This window comes from Stenella coeruleoalba (genome assembly GCF_951394435.1).
Source record: "Stenella coeruleoalba genome assembly, chromosome: 2".
NCBI classification, from domain to species: domain Eukaryota; kingdom Metazoa; phylum Chordata; class Mammalia; order Artiodactyla; family Delphinidae; genus Stenella; species Stenella coeruleoalba.
This window is the reverse complement of record NC_137147.1, coordinates 135,613,022-135,636,366: the sequence shown is the minus strand read 5'-3', so window position 1 is coordinate 135,636,366 and position 23,345 is coordinate 135,613,022. Positions and strand designations below refer to the sequence as shown.

General features: G+C 47.1%; 1 protein-coding gene across 1 annotated transcript in view; it reads right to left on the bottom strand.

Annotated features, from left to right (window-relative positions):
- Window positions 1–22,506, bottom strand: part of CELF6 (CUGBP Elav-like family member 6) — a 30,833-nt gene extending 8,327 nt beyond the window's left edge. Inside the window, 4 exon segments of the mRNA XM_079912274.1 lie at window positions 9,224–9,249; window positions 9,251–9,300; window positions 18,315–18,397; window positions 22,138–22,506. Coding sequence (XP_079768400.1) covers window positions 9,224–9,249; window positions 9,251–9,300; window positions 18,315–18,397; window positions 22,138–22,399 — 421 coding nt within the window. The 5' untranslated portion in view covers window positions 22,400–22,506.
- Window positions 22,507–23,345: the final 839 nt, after the last annotated feature.

Here is a 23,345-nt window from a genome sequence, read left to right as displayed (position 1 = left end):
CAGCAAGAGAAGCCACCGTAATGAGAAGCCCGCATACCATAACAAAGAGTAGCCCCCGCTCACTGCAACTAGAGAAAGCCCGCACACAGCAACAGAGACCCAACGCAGCCAAAAATAAATAAATAAATTTATTTTTAAAAATCAACAAAAAAATCAGTTGTGTTTCTATAGACTAGCAATGAACAATCTGAAAATGAAATTAAGAAAACTATTTCACTTAGCATCAAAAAGAATAAAATACTTAGGAATAAATTTAAACAAGGCTGCAAAAGACTTGTATCCTGAAAACTACAAAATATTGCTGAAGAAAACTGAAGAAGACACAAATAAATGGAAGACATCCTATGTTCATGAATTGAAAGACTTAATGTTGTTAGATGTCAGTACTACCCAAAGCAATCTACAGATTTAACGCAATACCTATCAAAATTTCAGTGGCATTTTCTTGAGAAACAGAAAAATCGATCCTAAGATCTCTCAAGAGATCCTGAATAGCCAAATAATCTTGGGGGGAAAAAGAATTTTGGAGGTCTCAGTCTAACTGATTTCAAAACTTACTACAAAGCTACAGTAATCAAAGTGTGGTACTGGCATAAAGAGAGACATTTAGACCAATGGAGTAGAATAGAAAGGCCAGAAATAAGCCCTCACATATATGGTCAATTGATTTTCGACAAGAGTGCCAGTCTTTTAAACAAATGTTGCTAAGAAAGCTGGACATCTACATACAAAAGAATGAAGTTGGACCCTTACATTGTACTGTATACAAAAATTAAATGAAAATGGATCAAATGTAAACATAAATGCTAAAACTATAAAACTCCTAGAAGAAACAGGGGGAAAGCTTCATGACCTTGCATTTGGCAGTGATTCCTTGGATATGACACCAAAAGCACAGGCAACAAAAGTAAGAATAGAAATTTTGGACTACATCAAATTTTAAAACTACTGTGCATCAAAGGACACAACCAGAGTGAAAAGGCAACCTACAGAATGGGAGAAAATATTTGCAAACCATATATCTGATAGAAGTTTAATATCCAGAATATATAAAGAGCTCCTATGACTCAACAACAAAAATAATTCAATTTTTAAAAATGAGCAAAAGATCTGAATAGATAGTTCTCCAAAGAAGATATACAATGACCAACAAATATATGAAAAGATGCTCAAAATCACTAATAATTAAGAAAGTGCAAATCAGAACTACGAGATATCAACTGACACCCATTAGGATGACTGCTATTTTAAAAAAGCGGGGGGGAAATAAGTGCTGGCAAGGATGTGGAGAAATTATGTAGGTATGTGCACTAATGTTGAATGGTACAAGCCGCTATGGAAAACAGTACGGCGGTTCCTCAAAAAATTAAAAATAGAATTACCATATTATCCAGCAATACCAGTTCTGGGTATATATCCAAAAGAATTCAAAGCAGAGTCTCAAAGAGATATTTGTACACTCACATTCACCTTAGTATTATCCACAATAGTCAAAAGGTAGAAGCAACCTAAATGTCTATCAAGCAATGAACAGATAAACAAAATATGGTATATATGTACAATGGAATATCATTTGGCTTTTAAAAGGAAGGAAAAATCTAAAAAAAAAAAAAGGGTTCTGAAGAACCTAGGGGTAGGACAGGGATAAGGACGCAGACGTAGAGAATGGACTTGAGGACACGGGGAGGGGGAAGGGTAAGCTGGGACGAAGTGAGAGAGTGGCATGGACATATATACACCACCAAACGTAAAATAGATAGCTAGTGGGAAGCAGCCACATAGCACAGGGAGATCAGCTCGGTGCTTTGTGACGACCTAGAGGAGTGGGATAGGGAGGGTGGGAGGGAGACACAAGAGGGAGGAGATATGGGGATATATGTATATGTATAGCTGCTTCACTTTGTTGTAAAGCAGAAACTAACACACCATTGTAAAGCAATTATACTCCAGTAAAGACGTTAAAAAAAAAAAAAAAGGAGATTCTGACACATGCTGCAACATGGATGAAACTTGAGGACATTATGCTAAGTGATATAAGCCAGTCACAAAAAGACGGTTGCTAGGGGCTGGAGGGAGGGAGAAATGGAGAGTTATTGGTTAATGGGTACAGACTTTGAGTTTTGTAAGATGAAAAAGTTCTGGAGGTTGCACAACAATGTGAGTATTGCTAACAGTATTGAACTGTACTCTTAAAAATGGTAAAGATAGTAAAGATGATGTTATGTCTGTTTTACCCCAATTGAAAAAAAAATACAGTGAAGGAGGAGGCCTGAAAAATAGGGACTTAGATTAAGAAAGAACAGAGACTCCACTGTTCCTTCATCCTGATCCAGGAGAGCCAGGAGGCGAGTAAGAAAGGTAGACCAAGCCTGGGCTTTCAGGTTCCCTTAAGAGAGAAGATCTCAGCCTCCAGAGATGCATTTTTCTTTTGTGGGCTATACACTTGTACCTGAAGGGCTTGTCAGAGGTTCAGACACAGCCATGGCCTAAAAGTGTTACAACAATTAGCTTTGGGTGATCCACTCTGAGTCAGACTGAAGGAAAGCACCACTCTTTTCCTTCGGAGGTAGAATGCATTTCAGGAAGTGAAACATTAACTTGACATTCCCAGGTCTTATGCAGTACTGTGAGCCTTATCCAGTCAGGTTTTAGTTGGAAGAATACTTTTTAGAATTAAATCAGTGTGAGGATCAAAGACAGATATGAGTGTCAACTGACTAATAGAACAGTTGTTGGTAAGATCCGTGTCTGATTTAGGCCAGAGAATATGTCCCAGTATTAAGAAATTCTGAAAATTCTAGCTCAAAATTTAACTTTAACTTAAAGTCTGGTTGTTAAACACTGAATAGAATAGAATCCTAGAAAAAAAAATTGGAAAAGATGGCTTACTTAGTTAGATAGTAATATATGTTTATTACTCAAAATCCAGGCTGATATTTAAACAAACCCTTGCAAATTCAGGCAGAAATTAAACAATTATAGGATGGTTATAGGAGGGTTGATGTGATGACAGATAATTGGCTTTTGAGTTAAACCAAATGTGAAGATTAAAAAACAGAGGCATTACCTCAGAGAAAGTTTTAAATTTTAAAGTAAAAAAAAAAACCCTTAAAGTGAAAAGATTGCATGGATTTATTACTTAAACTATTTCTGTACCATAGGCATCTTGGATCTGTAAATATTTGCTAAGTAAAAAATACAGCCAAGTTGGGGAAAGAGCAATCACAATTGTGACTTATGAATTTATTGATTTTATGTTATAAAATTTGAAAGATAGGAAAGAAAATACAGGAGTTCAGTGATTTTGAAGATTTTGCCTTAGAACTAAAAAATACTTTCCCTATATGATTGGTACTTACAGTTCAACTTATTTTTAGTGTTTCCATAGTAGAGATAATCTAAGTTAGGAAAAATCAACCACAGTCTCCATGCTGAAGAGCAGATAAAATAGATCTATTTAGTTACCATTGTCTGAGGGATTTAGGGATCCCTAGCTCTGACCTCATGTAATTTGAGGTTAATTTAACATTTTGAAATACATGAACTTTGAATTTTCATTCAGGCAAACATTTTAATGTTCACATTTAATTAAACACAAATGCTGAGGGAAAAGTTTTTGGCACTATGTATATTTAATTAGAAATGGGCGCCTTGGGCTTCCCTGGTGGCGCAGTGGTTAAGGATCCACCTGCCAATGAAGGGGACATGGGTTCAAGCCCTGGTCCAGGAAGATGCCACAAGCCACGGAGCAGCTAAGCCCGTGAGCCACAACTACTGAAGCCCGCGTGTCTAGAGCCCATGCTCCGCAACAAGAGAAGCCACCGCAGTGAAAAGCCCGCGCACCACAACGAAGAGTAGCCCCCGCTCACCACAACCAGAGAAAGCCCGCGCACAGCAACAAAGACCCAATGCAGCCAAAAATAAACAAATAAATAAAATAAACAAATTTATATATAAAAAAAGAAATGGGCGCCTTTAGTATATTATGAGATAATTTCACTTTGGAAAATTAGATTAATTTTCCTTTAAGAGTGTACTGTTCAAAGGACTTCCCTTGGTGGTGCGGTGGTTAAGAATTTGCCTGCCAATGCAGGGGACACGGGTTTGAGCCCTGGTTGGGGAAGATAGCACATGCCACAGAGCAACTAAGCCCATGCGCCACAACTACTGAGCCTGCGCTCTAGAGCCCACATGCCATAACTACTGAGCCCACGTGCCACAACTACTGACCCCTGCGTCCCTAAATCCCACGCTCCGCAACAAGAGAAGCCACCGCAATGAGAAGCCCGTGCACCGCAACGAAGAGTAGCCCCCACTCGCCATGACTAGAGAAAGCCCGTGCTCAGCAACGAAGACACAACACAGCCAAAAGTAAATAAATTTATTGAAAAAATAAAAAAGTGTACTGTTCAATGCCACAGGATGTAAAATATAGGCACAGAGCATGGAGTATATGAACCGTGTGGGACTTGACTGCAGAATTTATGGGAACTGGGATACATTAAACATACGTAAAATATATATGTATAAACATACACATAGGGCTGGCATACATTAACAGGCTACTATAATATAGTCCATGAAGACTTGGATGCACTCTGAGTGCCACCAAGGCTGCAGGGGATGACCATGAAAGAAGAGGGCCCCAGACCTTCTATCGGGCAGATCTTGTGTTGCTACTATTATTGCATTGTGAGCATTGAATGTGCAAGTGTTACCAGTAACTTCTAAAAGTAATGCAACATACAGTGTGTTTAAAATATAGGTTATTTCGAAGTGCCTATGAGGGGACTCCAAGTCAGACGGGGAATGTCAGAGATGGCTTTGCCCTCAGAGCCTCTGTTTCCTTATTTGGAAACTTGGAGGAAATAGTTCTTCCTGCCCTACCTATTCTAGAAACTTGTGGGGGGAATCAAGTTCATGAGACTATCTGTGACCTGTAGAGCATGGTTATACAGAAAGTCTTATGATCTTTCAGATTTAGGAGGAGCCGTTTGGTCTCCTCCTAGGAACAAATGGGTGGTTTTAAGAACAATGATGTTGTAGGTAATGTTATAGCGGGAAGAAGACAGGATGTCTCTGTATCTTTCCAAGGTGTTATGAAAAATATTTTTATAAATTTGCTTTAAACATTTTTTTTCAATGAAAACAATTTTACTTCTATTCAGGCTCTCCCCTGCTGTGCTAACACTTTGATTTCTACAACATTGGCTGGAAGTGAAAATAAAACAGACCTATAATAGAAGTTATAAGAAAATAAAACATAGGTCATTTCAACCACAAACCTCATGTCTAGTGATTAAAAATAAGAGTAATACTACTCTGTTGCATTGGCATGAAAATTCAAGAGATAGAATGTAAAGTAACTATTTTTGTCAAAAAGCTCATGCATGTGTACATAATAGAATACTCCTGTATGGCAGATGGGAAAGAAAATGGCAGTCTTTGGACCAAAGAAGCAAACCTGATAGGTTTAGTTAGGCTGTCACAATGCTGGCCCACTTTTAAAAATTGAATTAGTTGCCAACATTTAATATAATTTAATATAATTAAAACAGAAACTTTCATTATGTCATGACAGTCTCACCCATTTAGGGTTCCTTACCTGGCTCCTATAGCATTTGAGTAGTGATCCCTGTTTTATGGGAAGAAAAATCTAATAATCCCTTCCAGAAAAAAAATGGCAAAATTTTGGAAGATTACGTTTGCCTTGATACCCCCTTGATTATGCCTGCATTGATACCAGTATTTTTGTCAGATGTAAAAATCATTATTAATCAACTGTAAACAAAGGATTTAATTTCAGGAATAATTTTAAAATATGCAAGCTCAAAGGCTTAACTGTATCAGGGCAGGTGTGACCATTAACTCTGAAGGTTTATAGAATGTTTGGGATAACAGAGATAAGACTTGAATGAGACAAGCTGTCCTACATTGGTGTCAAATGTTACATTTCAAAACCAAATTCAATACCATTTTAAAAGTTGAGTTTCTAAAGCATTAATTTGTGTTACAATTCAGCAGAGAGCTGAACTCACTTTTTTTTTTCTTTTTTTTGCTGTACACGGGCCTCTCACTGTTGTGGCCTCTCCCATTGCGGAGCACACGCTCTGGACGCGCAGGCTCAGCAGCCATGGCTCACGGGCCCAGCCGCTCTGCGGCATGTGGGATCTTCCCGGACCGGGTCACAAACCCGTGTCCCCTGCACCGGCAGGTGGACTCTCAACCACTGCGCCACCAGGGAAGCCCTGAGCTCACTTTTGAAGAGATATATAATAGCACTGAAGAGAAGAAACACCTTTTGATTAGTATCTAACACAGATCAGTTGGTAGTAAAATACTTGTAAATTGTAAAGACCCAGCTGTTTTGCAAGACTTAGTACATATGCCTCCTGTCTCCCAAATGTGTATCAGGGAACATTTGGTGATTTTGAGTGGGAACACGAAAGAATTGAGAGATCTGGTCATCCAAAACTGCAAGAAGGATTATCCACAGATGCCTTTGGAGTACATGCTCTTTAAAAGCGATCACTTAAGCAATGTAAAGCAATTATACTCCAATAAAGATGTTAAGAAAGAAAAAAGCCATCACTTGTCAAGAAATAGCCATGTTATACATAACTACTAAAATTATGAATTCTACTGCCAGGCAGAGCTCTTTTCAGCTAGATTTTCTTTTCCTGCTCTCTTGAGCTGCTCGGAATCTGAACAGGTGTAGAGGTGAAATGCCATATGTACAGAATATGTCAATGCTATTACACCTGAAAAACCTGTACAAAAACGGGGAGGCAAATGATAAAACTCATGCTGATGCCACTGCTGGGAGCCCAGATGACCAAGACATCTGGACTAGACTAAGCAGAAGCATCATCAGCGTGGAGGCCTCCTTTGGGCAGCGGCCCTCACCCTGGCAAGAGGTGTTGGACTCCAAGCAGCAAGCGTGCCCCCAGCATCCTGGATTTAGTTCCTGAACCAGACTCCAAGTTGCATTATGTTCTTCTGAGCTCTGTACATGCTCTTCCCTCCACCTGAAATACTTGCTCCCTTGCTCCTCCTTTTTCTATTTGACTACTTCTTGTTCATCCTTGAGATCTCAGCTTAAATATTACCACCTCTGGGAGCCCACCTTGACCTCCCAGACTAAGGTGCCCTATGTTTTCCCCAATGCTTTTCAATCCCCCAGGACTTGAAAAGCATTGATCACACTGGATGATAGCTTTGTTTTACTGTTTATATCCCCTTATAGCTCCAGAGCTCCATGAGGCCAGGTGCCAGGTCTGCCTTGCATTCCTAATGTGGAGTAAGTTACTCAAAAGATATTGGTTGGATGGTTGAACAAACTACAGCCCAATCTGTCTACTTCTTAGCTCACTCAAGTACTCTCAGGTGACCTCTCAGCTGTCTAGTGTTCATGGGCAGGGCTGAGAAGTTGGCCAACATTGGCCCTGATGCCTAACAGTTTCCCAAGAAGCAGAAATTCTTGGGACAAGTGAACGAGAGGTTTGGTATGCAGCCTGGAACTTCTCAAAAACCAGTCTGGAAAGAATGAGATGGAAAAGGAGGATTTGTGTTTGGAGGAGAGGGAGGAAGCTTGGAAATATCTCCTTAAGACAAAGTGGGATGATAACATCTTGACCAGAAGTGGAGAATCAAAGACCAAAATCAGAAAATCTAAAAGGAGGAAGAATGGATTTCTTGGAGGAAAGAACTCCACAATGGAGCTATGAAGCTACTAGAGTCCCTCGTAGGTGTGGACACTGAGCCTGAAGTCTGAGAGGATGTGCAGAATTATTAGGAGTCAATAAATGTCTGTCAATTGGGCTCCATTCTCTCCCTGATCTTGGGCAGCTTCTTTTACCTAATAAAAAGCCATGGCTGACCTCCCTAAGGTGGGGAGAAAGTCTTTTTTTTTTTTAACATCTTTATTGGGGTATAATTGCTTTACAATGGTGTGTTAGTTTCTGCTTTATAACAAAGTGAATCAGTTATACATATACATGTGTTCCCATATCTCTTCCCTCTTGCGTCTCCCTCAGGAGAAAGTCTTATTTAAGAGGGAGTCCGCAAATGTCAGGGAGGGCTCCAGGCAGATTTCTTGGAATGATTTAACACCCAAGGGCAAGAAAGACACCAAGAACTGACACCAGAAGCTAGTATTGCTTTTCCAGTATGGAAGCCGGCCAGAACTCAGCTGGTTGTCAAAAAGCACAGGCTCGGATGGACCTAGAGTCTGTCATACAGAGTGAAGTAAGTCAGAAAGAGAAAAATAAATACCGTATGCTAATGCATATATATGGAATCTAAAAAAATTGTACTGATGAACCTAGTGGCAGGGCAGGAATAAAGACGCAGACATAGAGAATTGACTGAGGACATGGGGAGGGGGAAGGGTAAGCTGGGACAAAGTGAGAGAGTGGCATGGACATATATACACTACCAAACGTAAAACTGATAGCTAGTGGGAAGCAGCTGCATAGCACAGGGAGATCAGCTCGGTGCTTTGTGACCACCTAGAAGGGTGGGATAGGGAGGGTGGGAGGGAGACGCAAGAGGGAGGGGATATGGGGATATAGGTATACATATAACTGATTCACTTTGTTGTACAGCAGAAACTAACACAATATTGTATAGCAATTATACTCTAATAAAGATTAAAAAAAAAAAGCACAGGCTCTCAAACCCTCCTGTTCTTCAGGAGCATTAGTCTTTCTGCACTAGGAAACAGTGCAGCTAAAAAAAAAAAACTTTTGAAGACTTTCCATGGTCCTCAGCATAGAGTTCAGTTCCTTAATATGGCCTACAAAATCTGTCTTACGAGCCTCATCTTTTTCCCAAGGCAACTGAAATGAAGGAATGAATGGCTCCAACCCAGACTGGACTGAGTTCTCTGTAATCAGAAGATCTGGAAAAGGAGAATAACTCTAACCTGGTTCTTCAAACAAACCTGGAAGTTCCACCTGTTAAAACAGGAATGAACTCTCTCCAGGGGCAAGGTAGCAAGAACTCCCTTCCTCTATGTCCAGCCTCTGTCTCCTGCCTCTTCTGGGTCTGGGGATGCTGGGACCCCATCCCTCTTCAGTCTGACCTGGGATGGCTGAGCTGTCTGGTGCTAAATAATCTGGTCCCTCCCTAGTTGCCCCCCTTACCCAGGGAGGCTCTAGTAATAAACCCTAGGTAGGCCTGACTCCAGAAGTGGGCCCACCATCCCCGACATGGATGATACCCTGAGATTCGGCAGGCAGGCAAGTTACCTCCTCGGCCCTCACTGGCAGCCGGCTTCACTTGGATGGGACGATTCATCTGAAAGACATCGGACCAACACACCCAATCAGCGTGACTGCCTGGCCCTGCCCCGGCTTCTCCACCCCTGGACTCCTCAGGATCTAATCCCTCACCCCTTTGAACTCTACACCCCACCACTCTCACACAGGGATTATAGATTTTCTCCAAGATTCATCCCTTAAAGGCAGGAATTTAGAAGGTGCTGAAGCCTGAAGGATTAGGCGATAGGAAGCTCAGGGGCAAGCAGAGGAGGGACTGTGGAGGTCAAAAAGATTCTCCTGCCTTGGCTCTGTGTAGGGACCAAGTGCGGCCTGTCCCTCTGGCTCCTGGACTTCCTTAAAGGCTTTGGGTGCGAGGAATTGGGTAGTAGGGCAGATGTGTGTTCTGTGTCTAAAACTGAGAATATACTTCTATGTGTCACTTAGATTAAACAATCTGGGAATCAGATTTAGGGCCATCTACCCCCAACTCTGCCATTTAATGGTTGTATGACTTCGAGTAAGCCATCCTCTCTCAGATTCAACTTGTCAAATGAGAAAAACCGTCCCCAAGCTTCTATGTCACCATAGTTTCTACCCTCACCCTCTCAGTCCCCTCCCTGGGACCCCTTCCCCTGAGGATGCTGGAGTTCTCCAGGGCACCATCCTTGGTAATGAGGATGGTAATGAGTAATCCCACTCTTCCCTTTTTTCCTGGCTAATCTCATCCACACCCACAGCCTCAGCTCCTGTCCCCACAGTGATGACTCAGAGCTCTGCGTCTCCAGCCTTTACCTCCCTCCTGAGCTTCAGACCCATGTGCCCAGCTTCTTGCTGGACACCCCGCCTAGAAAGTCCACTGGCATCTTCCACTCAACACACCCAAACCAGAGCTCATCTTTTTGCCCAAACCTGATCCAGTCATCCAGGCTATAAACCTGGAAAGCAGCTTGACTCCTCCCTCCATACCCTCCCCCACCAACCAATTTCACCTTCTAATTCAGGGGTTCCCTGATCAGGGGTAGATAAGAATCACCTGGGAACCATATCAGACTCTTAAGTTGGGGGATTGTATAATTTGTAAAGGCTCCTAGGTGATTTCCATATATACCCCACCCACTCCCCTCCCCCAACCACCCTGAGAGAATTCACGATTGAATCCCCATCTCACCTTCCTCTCATGGGTGTTGTGGGGATCACATGACATAATGGGGACGCAAAAGGTCTTTGTAAACAGCCAAGAGCTGGATGCGTAGGATGTGAGGAATTATTGTTGGGGGGGCAGACAGCTGAGTGCCGGAAGGAAAGAAGAGCAGCCTTCCTGTTCATGGAGGAAGGGGTACTGATGGCCATCTGGCCTGAGAAGGTGATGATCTGACCCCCTCCCCTCAGGAAATGCAATGCTTCTGCACCAATCAGGGGCCACTCCATCCCCTACCAGTGTGCTCGTTGCCGAGACAACAGGCAGCTTCCTGTTACCATAGCCACAAGTGCTACCTAGTAACCATAGTAACGCCCTGGCAGTCACAGTTGAGCAATTTCCTTTGGATCAAATTTGGGGGAGGGGTGGGGGGAGGGCTTAAAAAAAAAAAGGAAAGGAAAGGAAAACAGGCCAAGCCTGAACCAGAGCAATCCCCCTCCCACCCAGGGCTCAGGTTCTTATGCGCTCTTACACACCCACCCGCTGGTGGTGGAGCACCTGCAGTGTACCAGGCTGTGGGTGAGGGCCGAGACACCGACAGGACTCGGGCTGCAGTCTAGAGGGGTGACAGATCAATCCAAGGAGATCAGGGCGAGCTGGACAGGTCTGGATGGCCTGCACCAGGGACCAGGAGGACAGGACCCGTCCCTGGGCATGGCCACCTGTGACTGTGGAGGAGAGACCAAGAGACAGAGCCGGGTTTCCCTGGTGGCGCAGTGGTTGAGACTGTGCCTGCTGATGCAGGGGACACGGATTTGTGCCCTGGTCCGGGAAGATCCCACATGCCGCCGAGTGGCTGGGCCCGTGAGCCATGGCCGCTGAGGCTGCGCGTCCGGAGCCTGTGCTCCGCAACAGGAGAGGCCACCACAGTGAGAGGCCCACGTACAGCAAAAAAAAAAAAAAAAAAAAAAGACACAGCCATGGAGAGCAGAGACACAGGGAGAGACGAAGAGACATAGGAAGACAGAAATGATGAGAGAATAAGACAGACCGACACAGGGCAAGGAAAGAGAGAAATACTGGGGGAGATGGGAAGGAAATGAGGGGATAAGGGGTCAGGAAGGGGGGGTGCAGGAAAGGTAGGGAGGAGTGTGGCAGAAGGGTAGAAGCCTGGGGTGGGGGGCAGTGAGGGTGAGCAAGACCATCCTTATTTTATTAGTTCTTAAATAGATCCTACGAATTTCTCACTGGAGCCTAGAGTGACGAGCACATGTAACAGCAGTGGTTTCCATGGCGGCTGCCTCCCCGGCTGGGTTTCTGGGGAGGTGGAGCTCATCGGTGCTCTGGAGGATGTCCCTTTTCCCCCTCCCCCTCTCCACCACTGTTTGATGGAGAGTGGGCATTAGGTGGTACATACATGTCCCACGTGGACCTGGCAGAGTCCAGGTCTCAGAGGCTGGGCACCTAGACTTTCCACCACTCAGGCATGTTGCCAGTATGTCCAGAACTCTGTGAAGAGCCCTGGGCTGGGCCCTTCAGGGGAGACAGCGATGACCCTAGGACCCTGTCCTCAAAGGCTTATAAGAGGGGAAGATAATGCCACCATTTCCAGAGAGCCCACTATGTGCCAGGCCCTTCCTGGGGCACTTTACATACATTGTCTCTAAATTCCTTCCGACCACTCTGCAAGATAGTGCCATTGTTCCCATAGTATAGATGAGAAAGCTGAGGCTGAGGGGGGTTAAATCACTTGTCCAAGATCACATGGTGGGTAAGTTGAGCTGGGATTTGCCTCCAGGTCTGCCTGACACTGAAGTCCATGATTTTTGCATTGTGTCACTCAGCTCCGTTCTTAAGACATGAACACAAATAAAGAGGCACAGAGGGACCAGGACCTTGGGAGGCGTGCAAGGCAAAGTGCTGTGGGAGAGGCTGACTCCAGCTGGAGAGGCTGGCTCAGGGAAAGTTTCATGGGGGAGGCAGGGTTTGAGCTGGGTCTTGCAGCACTGGGGTCATTTGGGCCATGTGGAGATCGTGGGAGAGGTGGGGCTGGAGGCTGAACACTCCAGGTGTCTGGGGTACGGAGAGGGAGATGCAAGTCTGAAGAAGCAAGGGTTTTCTGGTGGGCACCTGACACCGAGGGAGCTAGGGTAGTACAGATTGCTGCCAAGTCAGATAGATGTGGGTTTAAATCCTGGCTCCATCACTGACACCTTCCTTAAGGTCTCTGAGCCTCAGTATCCACACTGGTAAAAGGGGACTCCGGATCCCACCTTGAAGGGGTGTGGTGAAAATGACAAAGGCAAGGTCTTAGTAGGTGCACCAGATGTAATAAATTTTTCGTTTGTTTGTTTTTGTTTGTATGGGTTTTAAATGGAAGGATATGAAATTGAAGGGTAGGCAGGGGCCAGATCAGGGCAGGTTGTGAAAACCATGACAAGGAACTTTGACTTTGTTGTATTTCAAAGGCAATAGGGATCCAGGGAAGGATATTAAGTAGGGGAGGGATCTGTCTTATGAAGGATCCCGTGAGCTGTCATTATGCAGAGAAAGGATTGGAAAGGGAAAGATTAGAGGCAGGAGGATCAGTGATACAGGTGAGGGTGAGGGTGACCTGGACTAGGGCAGAAGGAAACGGACAGATTCAGGGGATGTTCAGGAAGAATGAACTGGACTAAAGTTCTATTGGATGTGGGGACTGAGGGAGAGGAGGGAATTTTGGCTGACTCTCAGGCTTATGGCTTAGGTGTTGGGGAAGTTGGTAATTTGGGAGTTAGGAGGTGCAGGGGAAGTCCTCAGGGGAGGAGCCCAAGATGGTGATGACAGAGTTGAGAAGAGGAATGGTCCCCAGGCTCTGGGCCTTCAGTCTCCACTGGGGAGTGGTTAGGGAGGACACCCGGTTTTTAGGTATGTTCTGTGTGGCTAAAGGAGAAAGAGAGCTGCCCACATGAGCTACCTGGGCAACCCTACCCTGCCTCGTTCCTGCCACAGCCAGGGGAGGGGTGTGGAAGCGGGGTCAAGGAATCACTGTTCCCCTTTGAAGAAAAGAGGGCATTGCTTCCTTGGCCAAGCACTTGTCATGGGACCTCACGGGAGCTGTTGCCCTTGGCTGGGCACCTATTCCCCTGAGGCTTTCCCAAGTCCAGGCACATTTCTGCTTCAGGGCCCAGCCCTGGAGGGGAGATCAAGGGAGAGTATGTCAGAAAGAGGAGAGGACAACCTACTCCAAGCAGTGGAGTGGAGAAGGTCAGAGGCAGGACAGACACGTACGGGGTCCTAGGCCTTCTGCCCCATAAGCAGCAGGGAAGGCAAGATCTTACCCCTTCTCCCTGCTTGACTTGCCAAAAATTCCTGCCTTTGGGGTCCACACTGCCCTCTTCACACTCTTCTGTCCTCATCACAGCTCTTCCCTCCACTCAGCACTCATGCCCTCAGCCCCTTCCCCTCACCATGGGAAGAATGCTTATTGGAACCTCCCCAAAGAAGGGACTACTGATGGGTCTAAGAGAGGTGTCATGGGTGCAAGAAAGAGTGGAGCAGATAAAGAGGAAACCACCATTTTCAGTACTTTGTTCTACCTCACCCCCTTCCTCTAATTCAACCCACTGCCAAGTCCCATTCGTTCTAGAATCTATATGGATTTCCTAAATAGTTCTCAAGTCCATCCGTCCTCTCCGTTCCTACCCTAACCCCAGCTCCAGGCCAGTATCATCACTCACATGCCCTCAGCAAGTGTTTCCAGAGGGTCATCTGCCTCCAGCATTGCATCCTCTCCACCCCAGCATTCACGCTGTAGCCAAAGTGATCTTTCGGTACCAGTCCCTCACTCTTCCCTGCTCAAAATCCACCCACAGTTCCCCATTGCAAGCCGCCCAGTAAAGCCCGAGATCCTAAGACTGGGAGCCAAAACCTGTTAGTCCTGCCTCCCGTGCTGCCCAACATGCATGATACTCTCCATTCACTTGGAGCCGTAGACATCTTTGCTGGGCACTTTCCCTGACTGTCCCCAGAATTCCAGAAGACACTTTTGTGTTTTAGGTTTCTAGGCCTTCAAACATGATCATGATTCAGCTCAGACAGCATCTCGCCTGTGAAGCATCTCCTCCTTCTCCACCCCTGATGCTGCTTCTACGTGCCCAGAGGTTAAACCCCATTGAGGTGCAACAAGTTATTTCTGGGCTGGAAGCTCCTTGAGGGCAAAGGCGCCACCTCATGCACTGGGCAGCTGCTAGCACATACAGTGCCTTTGTGTGAGTTACAAAGAGGCAACCCTGTGGGCAAATTAGGAAAAATGTCCCCCTTCCTCTGGGCTGACACAGTCCTGTGATAATGTGCATGGCTTGGTCAATAGAGCATGGCTGGATTTCAGGCCCTGTTTGCCTTTTCCCCTCAAGCTGTTTTGTGCAGGGCACAACCTGCAAAAGCAAATGTACTCAGTTATGTCTGTCTCCTTCATGGTGTTTGAAGGGATGGATGCCCAGGGGAAAGGAGAGCATGAACATGGAGGGAGACAAGTGCGGGGGCAGGAGGGAACCTTCTGAATCCCAGAAGGTGGGGCTGAGGTTGGGCCTCACTTTCTTCAGGTGGATTCTGGAGCCTAAAGTGAGGCTGAAAGAAGTAACTCTAGCTTCATGGGGAAGAAGCTGTAGAAGATGGGACAGACCACTGAGGTTTGCAGGAAGTCCTGAGTAGGGAGTCAAGCTTTGATAGGTGACAGAAATTAGCAGGGAGCTCATGGAGGGGGGCCGGGGGGAGGTCCCAGTCCAGCAGATAACATGACATTTCTCCTAGCGGTTCAGGCTTTCTCTTTAGGTTTGACACAGCCTTTCCTAGTCCCACAGCGACAGTCCTGCCTGCCTCTAGTCAGAGTCCAGATTGAAGTGTTGTCCCTGCTTCTCCAGCAGATGGCAGGTGTGCCCAGGACCCAGTGCCTACAGAGAGCTGGGCACCCTCCTCTCCATGCTGGTGGGCCTGAGGCCAGGTGACTAAAGCTACTGCTGCCCCTGGCAGGCCCAGAGGAAAGATTGATGACTCGGCCATTGCTGGGGCTGGCCAACAGGGCCATCGATTTTCATTTAGGAGAATAATTAAATATTAATTTTCACTTTGTTAAGCTGAGGAGGGTGAACAAGCCAATCCTGGCAGTACAAGAGGAAGTCAGGCCATGTTGGAAGCCTGTAGATGAAAGGGTGAGAGGGGGCAGATGTACCCAGTCACCATCCCCTCCAGAACTTTAGACCCCTATCTGCCACCAGCTTGGCTCAGGTAACAGTGCAGTGGTTAAGTGAATCAGTTCTGGAGCCAGACTACTTGCATTCAAAGCCCACATCTTCCCATTAGTAGCTACATGACCTTGGGCAAGTCACTTGTTTTCTATGACTCAGTTTCCTCACCTGTAAAATGGGAATGCCAATAACAATACCTTCTTCATAGAGAATTAAATGAATTTGAACCTGTAAAGTGCTAGGAACACTGTCTGGTATCAATATACGTTAGTTATTATTATTTCTCTTTTTTCTCCCAGAAATTGTCCCAGTAGTGTAGGGCTTCACTGTCCTTATCTCAGGTGCCCTCAGCCTCATAGAGTACCCCAGGTACCCCGTCTCTTGTGGAGCCCTGTGGCTGGTTGAGGAGGGGATTTTTTTTTTTTTTAACGTTTATTGGCTGCATCAGGTCTTAGTTGCGGCACACGGGGTCTTTCATTGCAGTGCACAGGCTCTTCGTTCTGGTGCACGGGCTTCTCTCTAGCTGTGGCGTGCAGGCCTAGTTGCCCCGCGGCATGTGGGATCTTAGTTCCCCGACCAGGGATTGAACTGGCATCCCCTGCATTACAAGACGGATTCTTTACCACTGGACCACCAGGGAAGTCCCTAAGGAGGAGATTTGTTCTCCCAAAGTTCATCTTAATTTTTTCAGTGCCTTTCATTTGCTTTCAGGATAAAGTCCAAACCCCTCAGCCTGGAGTTCAAAGTTTCCTCTTCAGCCACTGCCCTCTGTGGATCTTCTTTCTGGTCTGGCCCCTGCTCACATGAGGGCCCCCTCCTCTACACTCCCAGCCTCATTTCACACCCATCTGTTCCTCTTGTCTCTGCACCTTTACCATGATGTTTCCCACGTGGAGTGTTACTGTTCGTATCATTGACTCAGTTCTAGTGACAGAAGTCATTTACTCCCAAGGTTGGATGAGTAATGACTTCTACTATTACCCCTAGTAATGCTGCTGTTACTACTACTACTACTACTACCACTACCACCACCAGCTAACCTGTATTGAGTACTGATTGTCTGCCAAGATCTGTGTTAAGCACTTTACATGACTTAGTTCATTTAATTATTATAACAACCCTACAAGTTCAATTTCACAGATGAGGAAGCTTAGGCTTAGAGAGGTAAAGACTTGCTCAAGGTCATAGAGTCAGTGAGTGGTGGGGCTTGGATCGACACCCAGGTCTGTCTGACTCCAGAGCCTGCATACAGAGGATTGGCGAGGGTGATAAGTTAGTGTTAACTTGACACTGAGTCTTCAAGAGCGAGGCTCAAGTTCCTTCAATTACAAGGATTGGTTCTAGGATCTGACACCCCAATGACAGCCTGATCAGCTCTAAGTAAAGCCTGCCTTATGGCTGGAGAGCTCCAATTCAGAGAAATGACTTCTTTACACGGAGCTGAAATTAGTGCATCTGTTCTTTATACCCCACTGCTCTGTGAGGCCACCCATAGGAAACCAAATCCCTCTTCAGGATGTGAAAGCGGTTACCCACCCCAACAGTAATATGTATCAAGATCTTACTCTGTGCCAGGCACTTGCTAAGCCTCGGTTAATCCTCACAATAGCCCAGAGAGCTAAGTGTTAGTATAACCTACTCCTTATAGATGAGGAAATTTTCTAGTAATGTATCTGAAGACACAGAAGTGGTAAATGGCAGAGCTGGGATTCAGATCCAGTCTGTGAGTCTCAAAAAACTAGTATCCTTAATTATTATGTTATGATGCCTCCCTATTGCAGCCCCCACTAAACCCTATTTTCTCCAGCTAAATATCCCCAATTCTTCAAATTATCATTCCGTGATGTATTTTATGTTCCCATCCCATCCTAGTCTCTTTATGGTAGGCTAGTGACCCTCTTAAATCTGAGGCCTGGAAGTGGATATGTGTCCCATGTTTGGCCTGCCTGGGACATTTGAATAGCATTCTTGTTCTAGACATTATCACTCCTTGGACAAGAAAGAATGAGGCTGTGTAGTATGACTTGCTCTTGGTGAACCCACACTAGTTCCTAACAATCACCACTTTCTTCCTTCCACAGTAGGTCCCACTTTGCCTTTTGTCCAGTGATTAGCCATTAGCCAAGGCCATATCAAGTGCCACTGATACACAGTAGCCTAGCTGCCTGTGGAATCAGATCTCTCTTAACTTTAGCTGTGTGTTTGGGGTGTGGAGGGAAAGCAATCTTGGTGAGTCAAGACACCCCAAAAAGCATTACAGGAAGAGGACCAGAGGGAAGTGCACCAAGGACCCTAGAACTGGAGGAAGTGGGATTCCAGACCAGCAGGGCCTCTCCTCCATGTATCTGCATATATGCTCACACCAGTGACAAATGACACCTAAAAATCATGATTTTAGCCAACATGGACAAACTCTAGCATAGCTCACAACAGTAATGCCTTCCCTAGCTATGGGCGTGGTACACTTAGCCCAAGAGTCTTGAGCCCGTTTCTTTGGACCAGAAGACTGAACATAACACATAACCTGTAGCTGTTAAGGGTACAGGTAAGTCCTCTCCTGGAAAGATGACTCTTCTTCTAGTTCCTGGTCCCAGCCCAGCCCCTATATGCTGCTTTGGCATGCACATAGGGCCTATGTCCCCAGCCTGAGGTGATTTCCGCCCCCCCCACCAACCCTGGTGGACTTACCCCTGGCAGGGTCTTCTGCTCGTGCAGTGCACTCTGGGCCTTGAGAGCAGAGTCCCGGGCGCAGTAGGTGAGGAAGGCACAGCCTGGGGAGGAAGAGGCTGGCTCAGGGGGTTTCCTGAAACCCCCAGATACTCTTCCTGGAAAGACCCCATTAAGTTGACAAACTCAAGGCCACTCTCCTTTAAACAAGGACACTACTTCTGAGAAGGCTTCTCTGCCTCCCACCTTCTCTGAAGGGAGGGGCTTCGTGTGCCTGTGTCCCAGGCTCTGGCTCCTTCTCAATTGCTCGTGGCCTCTTGCCTACGGAACATGTGTACCCACACCCAGTCACATGCTAATACAATCCCACATCTCCCCTCCCCACTCCAGCCATAAATCCTGTTAGGGTTAGACCTCCCTAAGCAGCTTTGCCTTCAGCTTTAACCCCAGCCTCCCCTTTCCTTTTTGGATTCATACTCCCAAAGTCTCTCAGAATCAGCCTCAATTCCTTCCCAACTCAGTTTCAGATGGGAGGAGACAGAAGAGGAGGAGAAAGGTTGGGACCCCAGGACCCCAGAACTCCTTCCTAACACCTCCTCCTAGTTTGAGTCTGAGGAAGGGGTAATTTTGAGGCTTGGAAGATGGGACTGGTTTAAGGGTGTCCTATGGGTAGGAGCTTCTAGGGACTTCCAATCCTATCCAAGGAACTTGATCTGTCAGCTTTCCCAGGACTTCAAGATAGGGCCTCTTAAATAGTTATTGTGCCCCAAATTTGACTTCTCTAAAAGAATCAGTAGATGCAGGGGAGAGAAGGAGTCGGGGTTGAGCCAGAGGATCAGTCCTACCCTCTCTTTGTCCAGCCTCAGAACCTGTAGCCTGCTAAGAAGCACAGGGCCAAGATTTCTTCCTTTCCAAAAGTCATTGAGCACTCACTCATTCAGAAAAGATTTATTGAATATTTATTATGGTGGGACATTATGAGGGCTTGAAGGTAAAGTGGCAACAAGACAGATACATTTCCTGCCTTAAGGGGGATCATGTAAAGGACCATGAGGGGGATGTATCTAACTCCACAAGGTTGAGGAATGTCTCAAAGAACACACTGAATTCTCAATAACAAACGGGTGTTAATGAGGTAACAAAAAGTGTGGCGATTATTTCAAGCAGAGAGAATAGTACATATGATGACTGAGTGAAGAATTCAGTGTGTTGGGGAAATGGATGGAAGGCTAGTATGGTTGGAGATTGGTAACTTAGGGGCAGAGTGGCCAGTGGGGTGTGCAGGGATCAGCTCATCTATAACCTCAGTCTGGATTTTGAACTTTTTCCTAAGAACAGTGGAGAGCCACTAAAGGGTTGTGACATTAGGTCTGTGTTTTCAAAAACAGCCTTCTGAGTGTAGGAAGGAGAAAGACTGAAGGAAGAGAAAGTGGATGTGGGAAGCCATTAGGAGTGTGGTGCAGTTTTCCACTTAGACCTCAGCAGACTTCAAAGGCAAATGGGAACATTTTCTCCAATGTCTCCTATGTGGTTGCCCTCTTAAGGTGGGTGGATATCTGCCATTCATTGGGTTAAAGTGACCTTAGAGAACTCCTGGGACAAACTCTTATCATATCAATAGGGAAACTGAAGCCCAGAGAGTATACAAGTGGCAGGATAGGGTTTGGAATCTCCAAACTCCTAGGCTGAGCTTGTTTTAAAAGCACTGTGGCTGCCCCCCGTGGTACTCAGCCATCAAAAAGAAAACGAGTCACTCTGGCTTTTGGACATCACTGTTGCTGGGGAGAAGGTGGAGAATATGTTGACTTGGAGACCCTCCTAAGTGATCTTGCAAGGCAACCCTGCCTTCAAGAGCTGTGGGTTGCTTTGGGGATAAATCACCAAACACCTGATTCCGCTTACGTCTCTGTTCCATCTACTGCCACCAAGCCGTATTAGCTGATGTCAGAACTGGGCAGGGCTGGGGGCCTCTCAGAAAGGCTCGAGGGCCTAGCTGCTGCCTAAAGGAGCCCTGTGTGACTACCTGGGAAAGGGAGTGGAAGAATGAAGGATAAAAAGACAGAGACGCGTGGCTTGAAGGACAGATGAATGAAAAAAAAACAGGAAGAATTGGAACTAAGTGTAGAGAGAAAGAGAGAAAGGGTGAGGGAACAGTTCAGAGACTCCAATGGTGTTTGAGTGAGAATTAAAGGTAGTCTATACACTTCCCTTACTGTACAGATGGCTCAGAAAGATTAGCTTGTACTTACATACTGAAATAAATGTCTAGAAAATAAGAAAATAAATTGCTATGGATGGATGTACAGCTGGGCAGCTGGACTGTGTTAGAAGGAATCTGGATGGTATGGTCTTGTCATTTCATGCCCCTCTAAAAATGACCCCACCCAGGAGGGTGGAAGATGCACTGCTTCATAGCTGCTCCCCAATCTTCTATGGGCATTTTCCTGGAGCCTCTATGTTAGTGTGCCTAGGAACTCTCCAAAGCCTCTGAGTTGAAAAGGTGGCAGCCTGTTTCCAGCTCTTGGCCCTTAGGAAAGTACATTTAACTGTTACCCAGGACCCACCACTTCTCTCCTGGAAAGATCACGGAGGATAGTTGGGGACCCTCCCCCACTCCCCAAACCCTGAAACTGCAGCATGGTGAAGGTGGGGAGAGAAAAAGGTGTTTCTTCTCAAATAATTTCCTTCCCCTGCCCATGTATGAATGTGTCTCTGGCTCTCTTACTCCAGCCCAGCCTGGACAGACTTTTCTGCATGTAAACAAGCCTCCTCCCTATTCCTACAGGAGGAAAGGGGTGTGGCTGGATAGGACCTGGTGCGTCTCTCTCTAGCTAGGGCAGGGAGAAGACCCCTTTCTGCCTCTTCAACCTGACCCACCCTGAGGCTCTGGTCCACAGGCTCTGGTCCAGGACCACCCTGTGAGGGAGGGAAAGCAGGAGGCCATAAAGAGGATTGGGAGGGGACAAATATGTGTCACAGGAGTGGGAAGATTAGAGGGTAAAAGAAGCGTAGGTTCAGCTGAGAAGAAGCCTGAGATGAGGGGGCACAAGGTGGCTAGAGTTCCCAGCTGAGATCAGAGTTCTGGACTCAACTCAGAAAAGGAAGACAGTGGTGGGATTCTGGATGGGAGTAGGAGAGATTGGGGCTATTGTTAAGCATGAAGGCGGAATTTGGTGCTGAGAGCCTCCTGGGAGGGGAATTGGATTTTGTGACTTAGACAGGCATGGGTTCTGAAGAAGCGGAGAGTTTGTGTCTGTGAGATTTTAGGTTGGCAGTGTGAATCAAAAGAAGGTTCTGGGGGTTGACTGGTCTTGGAGGCCAGAATGAGGGGTGCAAGCCCAAAATGTGTGTGAAGGTGGTTAGGCCTGAGTGGGGTGGCCCCAGATGGGGGTGGAGGGATGGTGGTTCAGGAATGATTGGGTCCAGGGTTTGGGAGATTGAAGGTGTCAGAGACCTAGAAGGTGGAATAAGTTTCCAAATTCCAGGATTTGAGATGTCTGATGGGAGAGATAGAGGGAAGTCCAGCTGAAAGGCGAGGAGTGTTGCAATGTGAGACGTGAAGGGAAGGGAGTTGGCGGTTAGAGTGGAGTACATGTCGGGACCAGAGTGATGATCAGAGGGAGGATGTCAGAGAGAAAATTCTGGGTTGGGGGTTCTGTGATCTGGGAAGAAGACTGGGCTGAAGTGGGCTGGTATTAGACTGGTGTTGGACTGGCTCTAGATAGAGCTAGGGTTGGGGTTGGGGTTGAGGCTGGGATTTGGGCTGGGCCGCACTCTAATCGGAATGGGGCTGGGCAGGGCTGGGCAGGGCTGGGCTGGGCTGGGCTGGGCTGACCCCGCGCACCTTTGTGGAGGCCGGTGAGCCGGTCCTTCAGCACCGTCAGCTCGTAGATGCGGCCGAACTCCTCGAACAGCGGCTTGAGGTCCTGCTCGTCCAAGCCCCTCGGGATCTGCCCCACGAAGAGCTTGATGGCGTCGTGGTCCTTCATGGGCACGGCAGGACCCGGGTTTAGCCCGCTCATGCCGACGCCGCTGTCCGCGGTGCTGAAACCCAGGCGCGGGCCGGGGCCGGCGGGCGGCGCAGACCCTCCGGGCGCCGCGGCCATATCCCCGCCCGGTCCGCCCTCCCGCCGGTCCCGCCTGTCCCGCCGTCCCCTCCCTGGACCGGTGGCGAGGGCCAGGGGGGGAGGGGGCGGGACACGGGCAGCGAGGGCGGGGGGCTGTACCGGGGGCGGGGTCCGGATGGAGGGGCGTAGAAAGGGTGGGGCGGGCTGGAAAAGGGCGGGGCAGGGGGCGGGGCAGGCCTGGGCCGAAGCGGCGGGATGCTGGGGTCTAGCTTCAGGTCCCCGCGCCTCGCTCTCTGGGCTCCCGCCCGAGCTCTCCCGGAGCTGAGCCCCGAGCCCCAGCCCCCGTGTTTGATGACGTAAGGCAGCTGGCCGCCGGGTCTACGCAAATGATTTGCATAATGAGGAAGCAGCGGCCAATCAGAGATGGAGTTGACCGGGCTCGGCCGGGGGCGGGCGGGGCGGCAGGGCTCTCGCGCTCCTGCTCGCCATGGCAACCGGACCCTCGGTTACCCTGTGTGTGTCGAGTGTGTGCAGGCGTGGCCGTGGATCGCGCGTGTGCGCCTTGGACCGCGTGAGGGGAAGTAGCTTCGTCATGCGTGGTGATGTCTGCGGGAGTCAGAGCTAACCCTCTCCTCACACACCGGCACACACAAGCACACACACCTCCAATCACTGGAGCGTTTCCTGCGGGGGCGGATGGGGATTCCTCTTCTCCATTCCCACTACCAAAGCCAGTTACTCGGAGCCGATCCCACCCCGCCCTATCACACAACTCTCCCTTCGGTGTTTTCAACCACTTCCTTACCCACGAGACTCCCGTGCATACCCCAAAAAATAAAAATAAAATTTTAAAGAAAGAAAAACAAAACAAAGACTCCAAAACACTCCTAGAACATGAATTCCTCCTCAGGAGAGTGAGGGAACTTACATTAGCCATATTTGCTCAGGTGCCTAGTTCATCCGAATTCGTGAGCTCAGGAGTGTT